This window comes from Etheostoma cragini, chromosome 24 (genome assembly GCF_013103735.1).
Source record: "Etheostoma cragini isolate CJK2018 chromosome 24, CSU_Ecrag_1.0, whole genome shotgun sequence".
Lineage (NCBI taxonomy): Eukaryota > Metazoa > Chordata > Actinopteri > Perciformes > Percidae > Etheostoma > Etheostoma cragini.
Window position 1 is genome coordinate 11,528,882 of NC_048430.1, and position 12,605 is coordinate 11,541,486.

Sequence of the window (12,605 nt, forward strand, 5' to 3'; positions counted from 1 at the left end):
ACGTTTTTGTGTCTAAGTGGTTTGTGTGTATACAATGTGTATTGTTATGTAAATAAAATAAGTCCATTATTTAGAAAAACTGCTGTAACCGGGAGCCAGGATACAGGCTGCAATGTAACCACTTGCAGCATTTGTGCACCGTCAATTTCCATCCCCTAAAAGTTCAGTTTTTGTCGATGACAGCCTCAGATTGTTATTCTATATAGATATTTGTATATATTATTCTATAAAAGTGTCTGACCACATTATGGAAAGGATACCTTCAGAGATAAAGCTTTTTTAAAAGAGTAAAATCTTTTTTGTTTGAGCAGAAACGGCTCAGCCAAACTCGCCCGACTCCATTTAAATGAACAACACATTTAGCGTGTATAGTATGGAGGACCAGGTCTACCATATTTAAGAATAAATACAGAAATAAATAAATGCTCAATAAATAAATAGGCATACAATAGAAGCAGGGCGACCAGCTGTCCCAGGTGTGTGGTTAACGTTATAGCGACCGAGTTAAGAAGATAGGCCGCTTCCTCCAGATTCTGAAATTATAGAACCACTGTTTTTTTAAATGGAGCCTCTATATATGGGCACACTCTCTACCACTAGGCCACCCAGAGTGTATAGTACCAACATATCTTGTAAATCTAAATGTACATCAGTGGAGTCTGGTGGGTTTAGCAAAAGCAATTCCGTGAACGTTTTCATATTTAAAATATGTTACTCTTTAACAGAAAGGTCGACCTCCTCAGAAAGACTTTCCATAATGTTGTCAGACACTGAGTCAGTGGCAACAATACTGCACAATACTGCACATTTGCCCAATGTTTCAAAAATATTGTTCCCAGTTAGTCACTTAGACACAAAAACAGGTTGAAAAGTATGCTTTGGGAAATGGTCGGCAGTTATGTGAACGACATCATGAAAGGGAGTTCATTGTAATAGTGCTGTGCTGAAATCGCTTTCTGTTATATTATATACTGCTCCAAACTTTACCGCGGAAAGATATATCGATTGTCTGGGCTGTAATATATCTTTCTTAAACAGTTTGTGGTGAGAAAAAGGAAAGTAATCAGCATAAGACTATACAGATAAAAAGTGTTTCTCTTATCTTCAGGACTTTAACAGTGTATGTACAAATCAGACAGTGGCTCAACGCTCAAGCAAAGTGGGAAACAACATGGAAATTAAACTTTCAGTGAGCACACAACTAGCAATATCAAAACATGCAGAGTGACAAATACAAAAATTTGTTTTCCCCGTCATGTCTTGTCGGTTCTGAGTTTCACGAGTGCAATGTCCGACTAAGGGATGAGACGTCGAAGCAAAAAAGAGAGAGCCTGATATATAGAGTCCTTTTCTGGATAAAGAGTAGTTTTTCGCCTCTTCTTCTTCCCACTAATTGTTAAATTAACAAGATGCGGATATATCGAAAGGGGCGTTTTTTCTCTTTTTTCCCCCCTCTGTACCTTCTCTTCTAGCCTCCGCTGATCCTCTGCCACCCTCCTTTCAGAGGAAAAATCCAGATTTCTGTGGGTCCTGCAGGGCGAGGAGTGAGTCTGGGATGTCGCCGGTCCCCACTCCGTTCCCATTGGGCATCAGACAGGTCCTGATGTACGCTGCGTTGGCGGCACTGAGGAGGCAGCCGTTCTCCATCTGAAAAACAGAGTGCCGCCATTATCTATCTTTATCACGGCAATTTCTGCTTGTGCAAAGTCTCGTTTGGTTTTATAACAGGGTTCAACAACAAGGGTCATCCGATGGCCCGGGGGAAGTAAAACACCACGTCGGGCTAGTGAATATAAAAACGCACATCCACTGTTCGGGCATTATCGTATCATAAATTCTGTTATCGTCCACTTTTCCTTTTTTGGAGAATGCTTGTTGAATCATTTGAATGAGCAGGTGGCTGATCGAGAATTGAGAATTTGTGTAGGTGCCAAAGTTGTCAGGTTGAAGCCTGTATAAGCACTTAACAACAAAGTGTTTCCTAATGACTGGACAGGTATTCTAGATAGCTGTCTGGATTTACCCTGCAGAGATCAGAGGACCAGGTAACCCTAGTCCTCGGAAATCCAGAGTTTAGATGAAACGTCGTCGATATAGACAAATCGGGACATAGCAGATACAGTAACAAGGAATGTAAATCAGACTACAGTGGAGCTCTGCTTCTGTCCCAGCAGAGAATAGTCTGGCTGCCTCCCCCCCTCCCTCCATCCCACGTTTACAGCATTAGGTAATGACGACAGTCAAATTGTAGGTCAGTGCTGCTCATGCTTGACTGGCCAGCCTGCAGTATTTTTCTTTCAGCAACAGCCACTGACCCTGAAGAATAACAGAGGCGGCTGAATGGGGCGGGGATGAATAGATGCCTGCCGGGGGTCGGCCTTCTTCTTTTCATTATTGCACTCTTTTTTATCACTACTGCCTCTTTGCCTTTCTTTACTCCCTCCAGCCCATTTTCTCATATGTCATTTGTTATCCTGCTGTGGAACACTGTAAAAGATGCAGAAAATCAGACAAATCCTCATTTTTTTCTCTCAGGATGACATTCCCAAGCCCTCGCTTCCCTGTCATTACTTGGAAAAATAGTTAGTGGACTTTAAAGACTTCCCCCTTGAACATTATAGTGTCATTAACCAAATAATGTGACTAGTGTCTGGGTTTATGCTAGAGAGATCCCGGCTTATATAGCAGACACTCTTAAAATGTTCATTTATGTATTGACTAACTTGGCCTGCATTACTAAAAAGAAAAAAAAGGTCCATCACAATTTCCCAAAGGCCATATTGCCATATTCAAATTGCTTGGTTTGTCCGGCTGACAGTCCAAAATGTCCCTTTAATAGAAGACTTAACAAAAACAGGGAATATCGAGTAGTTGAACCCAGCATAAATAGTCAAGGGCTGCACAATATTTCTATGAATTTCTTTTTTTTATCATCATTGTGACAAGTTTATCGTTATGGCTAAATTCAACAACAGTGTTGCATATCTTTGTCAATCAGTGCAGAACTAAAAGAGTTGTGGATTAATTATGAACGTATTTGTGAGTGAAGGTAAAGGTTATTTCATACATGTTTGATGTTGATAAATCACTGCCCAGTACAAAAAACACACACAAATAAACCAGAACTTCTCCTGCCAAGCAACTTAAACCCCATTACTTATACAGACTCTACTGCAATAGATTGGAGTGGACTCTATACTCAGACTGTGCTGCTCTGACCCATCTCCCCCTCGTCTTATTTACATGGCATGTCTAGTCGCATCACCACAGTTTACACTGAGCTCCATGCCAGCCCCAGGGCCTCTGTGTGCTGACTCCAAAACCAAACAAAAAAAATCCATTTTCCTGACAGTGAAAGACAACAAGGGTTGAAGGGTTGTGGACTCTGCGGCCCTCAGTTTGTTGATGTTTGCCGATATTTGAGGGCAACGCTGACTTCAGGCGTCGTCAGGGGGCTAGGATCAAGAGTTTGGCTCCCGGACCAAACAGTTCTGAGGAGAGCTGGCAGCTTGAGATGGCAAGAAGGAAAAAAAGAAAGACAGAATAGGGCTGACACAAGGCGGAAGGTCTTAGCGGGACTGTTGGGGGGGTGAGCATTACTCACCTTTTCATGGACATGCAGCAGAAGCTCTTTTCAGGACACCAGGCTTATATGACTGGAAATAGAGCCTAACAGTTACGGCCCACTTTTTTGAACGGCTGTTCTCACTCCCAACATCGCAAATTACTGACTTTTGATGTGGCGCAATAAGTAAGGACAGAAACAATCCTAGACTTAAGTGGTAGCAGCACGCCAGATCAGTCAGACACGTCATTATCCCTCTGTTCTTGCATTATTTACATAATGCTTGAATGTAACATGTAACTTCAGTCTAGACTGGATAAAAACTGACAGATTCCACACTGTGACTGCATAATTGTCTTGCCCTTACCTTGCTGTGAGAGGAGTCTTGTGCGGGGGTGTTGAACATCCCGTAGGCCTCTAAAGACGGCAGGCTGTGCTGTGGCTGGGACAAACCCAGTAAGTGCTCTAACTCCAGTGTAGAGCTCTGGGCGGGACACTGGGGAACCTGAGTCTGTTGCAATGTGTGCTGGTGTTTCTGGTGACCCTGGAGCTGGCAGGACCGAGCGCCGGCCACCAACCGCTGGTAGTGACAGACGTCCGGTGTGGTCCCGCCATTCGGCATTGTGCCACCTGTATGTGGCGTGTCGAAGATGTTGTAACCTGTGTGGTTGACATCCGTGTTCGCTGGAAAGTTAGTGTGTCCGTGTGGGATGTAAGACCCGTTTGTTGTCAGTCCTGGCTGATTCTGGAAGCCGGGCGGCAAAGCGTTCTGGCTGCTCCCCTGACGCTGGGACTGGAAGAGGAGCGAGTGCTGGTCCTGCTGAAGCTGCAACTCCTGACTCGAGTCTGGAAGCGAGGAAAGAAGCTTATGTTCTCCGTTCAACTGCGAGGCTTTGAGTATAGTGTGTGGGTGATGGTGGTTCTCCGACGTTCCCACCCAGTGACCGTTCCCATTTAATATCTTGGTGTCCATTGTTCCGGGCTGGGAGATGGACTCAATCTGCCTCGTTTGAGCTTTCACATGTTGCTGCATCTCTTGCGATAACTCGATGATGGGACGAGCTGCAGGGACGGCAGGTGTGAAGTCCGCCTGTGGCTGTTGGGAGACGCTTTGGGCCGAGTCTGGTCCGAATCCACCTCTGTCTCCTTGCTCCTCCCCTCCTGTACCACGTTCCAATGAGTCGTGGATGTAGGAGAGAATTTCGTTGTTGGTGAGAAGGTCACTAAGTGTTGGGATGTGGCTGGGGCCCAGCTCCACCTGGATCATCCTCTCGTCCAGCAGCAGGAGCTCCAGGTCTTCGGCGTTTAGGCACAGGTTCTCCAGGGCGCTAAAGAGCTCAGTGTTGGAGCACGTTTCCTCTTCGTCCAGGGACAAAGAGTCCAAAGTGGCCAGCATTGGGTCATAACTGGATGTTTTGCCATTGCATCTCCCCGTCGCCCCGTTAGATGCGATGTGCCAGCCATCGCCACTTAACAAGCCCCCAAAACCCTCACTGTTAGCTTGATGCTCGCTGAAAAGGCTGCTGTGGTAAGACATCTTAGGCTCCGTGTCCGGCTGGCTGACATACACAGACTCATCCTGGCTCATCAGTGCTCCCAGCAAGGACTTTGGGTCCAGGTCGTCCAAAGTGCTCTTGTCCAGCTTGCCTTTCTTGGACTTGCTGCTTTTGGTTTTGCACTGGACGGAATCGGGGAAGCCGTGCAGTGGATACCCGGTCTGGTAGAGCATTGCTTCTCCGGTGGCGAAGGTGAAGGGAAGGTGCATTGATCGCTTCCTCAGGTGTTCCCCTCCTTCCTCATCCCTGTGAAAATATGAACAGAGAAGCATTTAAGAGATTTTAGTTAAAACCAAAGAATGTAAAAATAGTAGAAGTAGCATCTGGGACATCACTCATTGGTTTGCAGACTGCCAGGGAAAGCTGTGTATTACTGCAGAAGGAACTTTCATCTTGTGAAATGCAATAAGAAAATATTATTAAAAAAGAAATTGTGGTGCACTTACACCAAGGGCCTCTGGGTGGCGATGATATAGTCTGGCTTGCCGCTCTTGTAGACGAGCCTGGCGTTGGCCTGGACCCACTTCCACCGGTTTTCCTTGGTGAGCAGCCTGAAGACGGTGAGGCCGCTCTCGCCCGTCTTCATCACTGGAATCACATCAGGCGAGACATCAGAGGCTCTGTGTCACTGCTGTTTACGCTCTGTACACCCCGCCACTCGCACACACTCTCACTCTGCATTTGCTCAACCGGGCGTGCTGCTGCGGTGGAGGCTCCATGCTGATGTTCACTTTTGGCTACATGCACATGTTACAAGTCCTGTTTGCACACACTTAAAGCGGCCCAACACACCATCACATCCTTCTACCTCCAGTCCCTCATCTCCACGGCTCAGTGTTGTGTCTGTCGGGGTGTGTAATTGTAATGCCTGTCATGTTTCTGCGCCGCCTTGTGTCTAAACAAACTTCACAGTGAAGCACAGAACCATTCGAACCCTGCTTAGACTCCTTTTGTCGGTGTAGATTATCATAGTTGAACACTTGGGGGAACAGGTATAATGTGTGTCATTAATCTTTGTAAAATGAAACACTGCAACTGTCAACTGCAAGTGCCTTCATCTTTTGAAGTGTCTCACTGAGCTTTAAGAACAGGGTACTCTCAGGATTCTCTGAAAGTAAAATTTCAAACTTAAGACATTTTTAAAACTACCTAGGATGGAATTTAACTCCACCTTCACAGCCACATAATAGAAAATCAGAGTGGATTCTAAGCCGGAGAAAATAAATATTTACCATGTAACGTTGCCTGAATTCAATACATACATTTTTGTGAAGTGTGTGTGACAGGAAATAATTTAAGACCTTTGAAAACAAAAGTCCATGCTTTTAAGGCCTTTTTTTTTTTGAATTTTAAATTTAAAGCAACACTAGAGAAATGTTCCCGCTTTGGTCCACCTACAGGTTGGAAGTGGTATTGTCCCATTATGTCTCATTGGAACTATAGATCCGCTACCCGATCTGGCAAACTTGGAGAAAAGTTTTACAAAAGTTCTCTAGTGTTGTTTTAAGACTTTGTCAAAACTTTAAGGGCCCTGCAGCCGCGGGTACCTTATAGAAGCTGTGGTTTCCAAAAGAATTTCATTAGTCGTGTTGTCAAAGAAAAGTTTTAAGAAAGAAATTCAGATTAAAAACCCCAAATACAGGAACATCATGTTGCCGCTCAAAATAGTTTTTGAGATCTGCAGAGGGTTTCAGTCTTTGCTGCATATTGTTAGCATTAGAAGCCACAAGCTGATGACTTTTAGTAGGATTTGCAATATTTAAGTCTGTTGGCAAACTGATGTCCGTGTCATTTAGGAGATTCTGTGACCTACTATGTTGCTTTCACAACTGTGTCACTTTAAGCGCAACCAAAACTGGCAAATGGGAAAAGGAACAGCTGAAGACGTTAAAGGGGAAAGAGAGGGGGGAACGACTAAAGGGGTAAGCCAACCTCCACAAAGCGTAACTCATATGGCGCCATTTTAATGCTACCGAGCACGTACCCGCCATCACCGGAAAACAAGCTTCAATACAACTGTAAGGTACTTTTAATTGAGTGTTATTCTACTTGCCTATTGTTGTTTTAACCATCTATTTTTATAGCTTCAGGTACTTTAGATATTCATATATATTATACAAAATATTATAAATAATCTAAATTGTATTAAAGTGGATAAACAGGAGACTTTATTGATTTGGTGGTGACATTCACAAGCTACCTGCAAAGTCAAACTTGGCTGTTATTTTTGATGATAGTAACTCAAAAGTAATGCATTACAATTCAGTGACAGTAATATTGTAATATAAGTAATTACTCTGAAATGACAGTAACTAGTTCTCTATAATGTATTCCATTCTGGAAGTAACTTGCCCAACACTGACGAGGAGTGATGTCATCAGTCATCTTTAAATTAGCATCCTGTGGATCCTGTTGTGCTGCTTGGAAACCTGTCTTTCCCATCTATGCGTGCATTAGAGCATGACTGTATGTCTGTGTTGTACGATTCCAAATGCATATGCATTTAGTTCTGTTTCTGTATGCATGACTACTTGCATACAGTATGTGGCTTTGTGAGTGAGCGTGTCTGGTAGCAGCGCGTTGAGGGCGCCATGGTTACAATTAACCGGGTCATCCTGTACACAAGATAAGTAGGACACTTGACTCTCGCTTGTTTACTGAACCTAGACGAGTGGAAACCGTTTTAAAAAAGGAAATAAATCAGCTACAAATCTATTTAACACGCTTTGTGAGCAACCCAACAAGTTCCCAGTTTGCCTAAAATAGACTTTTCAGTGTTTTGATGTTTGATGAATTAACCTTCTTCTTCACAGCATGCTTTTTGGGAGAAGCCAGCAGTGATTAAAAGTGCAGGTTGGATCTTACAGTTCAGAGAAAGAGGGAAGATGAGTATGAGTTACAAGCAGACCCCCAAGAAGTGCGCCGGAGTTTGAAGCCAATTTGACATAGTGGCTAAACAGTGGAATTGCAACTACCGGTTAGTCACGCCTACATGGCAAAAGAGACATCTGTAAATCAGTGGTAAAATTTTTTGAGTGTCACAACCCCCTGCAAAATTCGTTTATACATTTTATCTAACATATGTTTTTCTTTTAATTGTTTGAATTAATGATGGCATTCATTCATTCAAGTGTGACGTAAACCGTGGGGACTGTGACTTACTTCGGACGTGATTTTCGGCGCAGTGCAGCATGTCGGCGGCGTGGATGAACTGGTATCCCGAACCTCGAACTCTCAGCTCCGCCTCTGTGTAGCCCAGAACAATTTTACCCCTAAATATCCAGAAAAAACACACAAGATACACACAAGAATTACAAGCTTAATAATTGGGATTTGAGCCTTTATTGAGTCCAACCCTCATTGTTACCCGCCAAAGTTAATTATAACCCGCATTTGGCAGGTTGGCGGGTGTCTGTTTAAGCCCTAGTTACAACCATTAACAAAATGAATAAACTTTTTGAATAAAAACCTAAAGTCATTAGCGGGAGCTTTTTGGAGAGTACGTACTTTGCGTCGCAGGCCATGGGCGTGAAGTCGAGCTTGTGTTTGGTCCTGAAGATCATGTTCTTGGTCCTGATTTCCAGGATGGCCGGAGGCTGGAGGGGTGTGGCGATGGCAAACAGGGCGAGTTGAGGCGGGGTACTCCCCTCGCTGTCGCGCTGCTGACGGCTCTGACCGTGGAGGAACTTGAGTCGACCCTGGATGTTCAACGCCTGAGAGGAGAGCGCGTAAATCACAATTAAGACGAGAAGAGAAAGCCGCCAGTCTGTGTCGTGTTTCTTTTATCTTTTTGCTCTGAGACTATTACATCACGTTTCCACAGCAGACGTGTGAGAGGTGTTTCTCTTCCCCCTGTCGGGCCACATCAGTTTAATTTATCCTGCTGGGTAATGTAGAGAGCAATTCCCCTTCCGTACACTGTAAACACACTGATGTCACAATGTTGGATTTTCATGTTAAACATGGCCAAAGCTTCAAATAATGAGGTGAACGTATTTCAGGGAAATTCCTTCCCATTGAACGCAACCTTCTGAAAGTTTTCTTCTTCTCTCCTTGACATGAAGCTGGGTTTCTATGATTGGTCAACTTTAATTTTAAGCGCAGTTACTGCAGTGCATTGTCAGCTGTAGTTACGTCGGGGAAGCTGTAACTTAACTCTTGGCTGCCAATGTTATTAATTTCCTGCCAATTTCGGGGCACATTACTGCTGACACATATCTGGTTGTGGAGTATTTAGTTCAAAAGCCTTTTTTTTTACAGAAAAACGTGCTGATACAGTATACACTATTACAATCCATTGCTAACTACAAGTAGCTGCATGCTAACGCAGGCGGCAAATGTTCATTTCTCCCCAGACAGTTTACTTACAAAGACCTCTAAAAGAAAAACCTGAAAACCCTTTCATGCTTTCCGCTGTCCCCCACCTCCTCTGTTAGCTCTGGTTAATTGACCTTAGTGGGCTTAAGGGCCTGCAGCCGTGGTGTCAGGAATCTAGCCCTGAATAGCAGGAGGGATTACTCAAAAAACTAAGCCATAGCGACCGGTAAACAGAAGTAGAAACCTGGCTTAATGCTCACGCAAACGCACTGGGAGGGAGGACCGAGAGACGCAGGTTTGAAACCCCTTCGCAAAACCGAACTTCTACAATTTCCTTGAGCAAGACTTTCTTAATTGAAGCAAGACGGTCAATTCCTTAAGCTTTTGCAAAAGTAACTTTCATTTACTGACAAAGATCTGAGTCCCCCTGAAAATAGGAAATCATTTGACTGGAAAAGCGCCGCAACTATTGAATAAATCAACAGCTACTTTGATAATTGATTAATTGGTTTGGGTCATAAAACTTCTCTGATGTCAGCTTCTTAAATGTGAACATTTCTTCCTCTGTGACAGTAAAGTGAATATCTTTAAGTTGTGGACTAAACAGTATCTTTGAGGACGTCACCTTGGGCTTTGGGAAAAACTGATCCACATTTCTGACATTATATACACAAGTAATAGACAGATTAATCAACTATGAAAATATCCATCAGACTGGGAAAACAAATGTAATATTTCAAAATAGGGGATTGTTCACAATTTTTTTGGGACTTTAAGGATTTTGGAACATAGGGGAGCTTCTACAGAGGGAAATGCAGGGCAGGATACCTAGGATTTAGACCGGCGGTGAACCCCATGCGTATCATGACTTTGCTCGTTGGAACCATCAGGGCTTTAAATTCACCAGCCAACATTTGTAGAGCATTTTAAAAGTTACCAGCCAATCAGATTTTCCACTAGCCAAATTCTTATTTGAATAACTTTACTACTTAATTTCATCGATACAGCACGCTAGGCACGTAGCTGAAGGTTGAACGCTGCCTCACCAAATTTAGTGTTTATAAGGAAATGTAGAACTAGTTCAACAAGAGTGTTGCCAGATAATGATTGCGTTTCTAAGCCAAATCAGCCCCAGATTTCTTGGCAATAAACAGACCGATTTGGCACATTGTTTCTGCAGCCGGCCGATACAAACAGACACTGAATTATTTACTTTATTCATCACCGGCCAAATTTACAATGTTAGCCAAATCCAAAGATAATTTGTACCCGCATTCGACGGAATGTTATTTGAAGCACTAGGTACCATTGTTCTGTGTAAATAGTACTGTCATGTTATTTGAGTTCAGTTTTTTTTTGTGTTCTTAACCACGTATAAAAAATTAAGTATAACAAATGTTAGGTGTTGGGTCGGGCTGGGGGCTTTGTACATAGAAGTTGTATTGTAAGTTAACAAAAATCAATAAAAACATGTCAATAAAAATTATAAAAAATATTGGAAATACTTGATTGTAATTGGCTAAAAGGTGCAACAACATTAAGGACTCTAAGATGCCACTTAATCAGTCTAACCACACCCACACAGTTCTGGGAAGATGTCCAATCAGCCGCATTAAGTGAAAACACTGTATGGGTGTTCATGGACTTTAACTTCCAGCATTGAAAAGGTGCAGAACGAAATGTATATGGCGCCTGAAGTGCCATGCTCACGGAGGACCCTGCCCCAGTTTTCCCAGCAGGTTTGAGGGGGTTTTGCTGGCAGTGAACAACAGAGTGTTTTTCTCCATCTCCAGCTAACTGTGGTAGTGAAAGAGGAAGCACTGACTGGTCTGGAGCTACCAACCCTGACTAAGCAAGTTCCCCCCTCTGCTCTGGGAGGATTAAAGTCCTTTTCCCCACGACCCCGAGGCTCTCTTAAGGCGGATTACGGGAGTAAACGGTGGCTTCTGATCCCTGAGGGACTTTGAGGTAGCACGCCATACTGCTAGCAGCACCAACGGGGAAAAAAACACCACAAGTTTGGCGTTCTTCCTCAAGAAAATGTTTTTCAATAAAACAATAGGAATTTCCCCCTTACATGTTGTGTCTCTGTAAGATTTTGTGTCTGATTTTTACATCATTTAGGACTGTCATTATCTCCATATCTTTGACTAAAACGTGGGAAAAACTAGAGCTTGGTCTTTGAGGGAATTGTTTTTCTGTAAATTACAGTGCGGTTGACATCAACTCTATCTGTGTCCTGAGATAACGTCTGTTAAGATGTGCCACCCATAAATACAACTGAATTGAAATGTTAGTCTCACCAGGAAGCCGGAGGAGTTGTCCAACAAACAGCGGAAGCGGCAGACGAAGCCTCTCTCTAGGAAGGAGGAGTTTTCCGGAGGAAGCTGGTCGGGGTTGTAGCTCACCAGGCAGGAAGACGACGAAACCGTTTCGTCACCTGGGAACATCAATTAAAATCACTTATGCAGGTTATATCTTTATGATACTCATACTTAGGGACTAATGTGATTGGTTAAAAGAAATGCAATCCCCTTTCTCCCTATCCCAAAATGTATCTGTGGTGTAGCCAGATTTTTACTCCACAGTGCTGTGGATGAAACTGGTAATACGAGAATAGCTAGCTGTCAAACCTAGCTAACCATTTAGCATGGCGGTAGTCTATATCGACTATAGACTATCTGTCCAATCTGAGTTTTCTTTTTCACGACTAAAACTACTTCTGAACGTACACATGTTCCACCAAAACAAGTTCCTTCCTGAGACTATTTTGCTGCGGGACCGTGGCTGTGTCTGGTGCCTAGCTCCGCCCAAGACAATTGTGATTGGTTTAAAGATATGCCAATGAACCAGATCATGTTTTTTTCCCATCCAGGAATGCTGTGGGGACTCGCCAGACCGTCCTCCGCAGCGCTGTGGTGGAAGGTCTGCAACGCGAGACTAGCAAGGCAATAAAGGGCACTTTTTAAGTGTATTCAGACCTTCCTTTACAGACACAGCATGGAGATGAATTGAATTATCTTCAGTTTACAGACCTGTTGAGGGGTCCGTTGGGGGGTTGAGGGCCCAGTGCAGGTTGCTCCTGAACTCCTGCTGGTCTTCAGTGTGGATCAGCTCAAACACACTCTGGTGCATCACGTCGGTCTGACAGGAAGACGTAATATACA

General features: G+C 43.6%; 1 protein-coding gene across 1 annotated transcript in view; it reads right to left on the reverse strand.

Moving 5' to 3' along the window:
* Positions 1–1,240: 1,240 nt before the first annotated feature.
* Positions 1,241–12,605, reverse strand: part of ahr1b (aryl hydrocarbon receptor 1b) — a 28,406-nt gene continuing 17,041 nt past the window's right edge. Inside the window, exons 5-11 of the mRNA XM_034864833.1 lie at positions 12,474–12,582; positions 11,742–11,878; positions 8,629–8,834; positions 8,284–8,393; positions 5,568–5,709; positions 3,933–5,367; positions 1,241–1,647 (exon numbers count right to left, since the gene is read on the reverse strand). Of these exons, the coding sequence (XP_034720724.1) occupies positions 1,501–1,647; positions 3,933–5,367; positions 5,568–5,709; positions 8,284–8,393; positions 8,629–8,834; positions 11,742–11,878; positions 12,474–12,582 (2,286 nt within the window). The 3' untranslated portion in view covers positions 1,241–1,500. The remainder of the gene's footprint in view (positions 1,648–3,932; positions 5,368–5,567; positions 5,710–8,283; positions 8,394–8,628; positions 8,835–11,741; positions 11,879–12,473; positions 12,583–12,605) is intronic.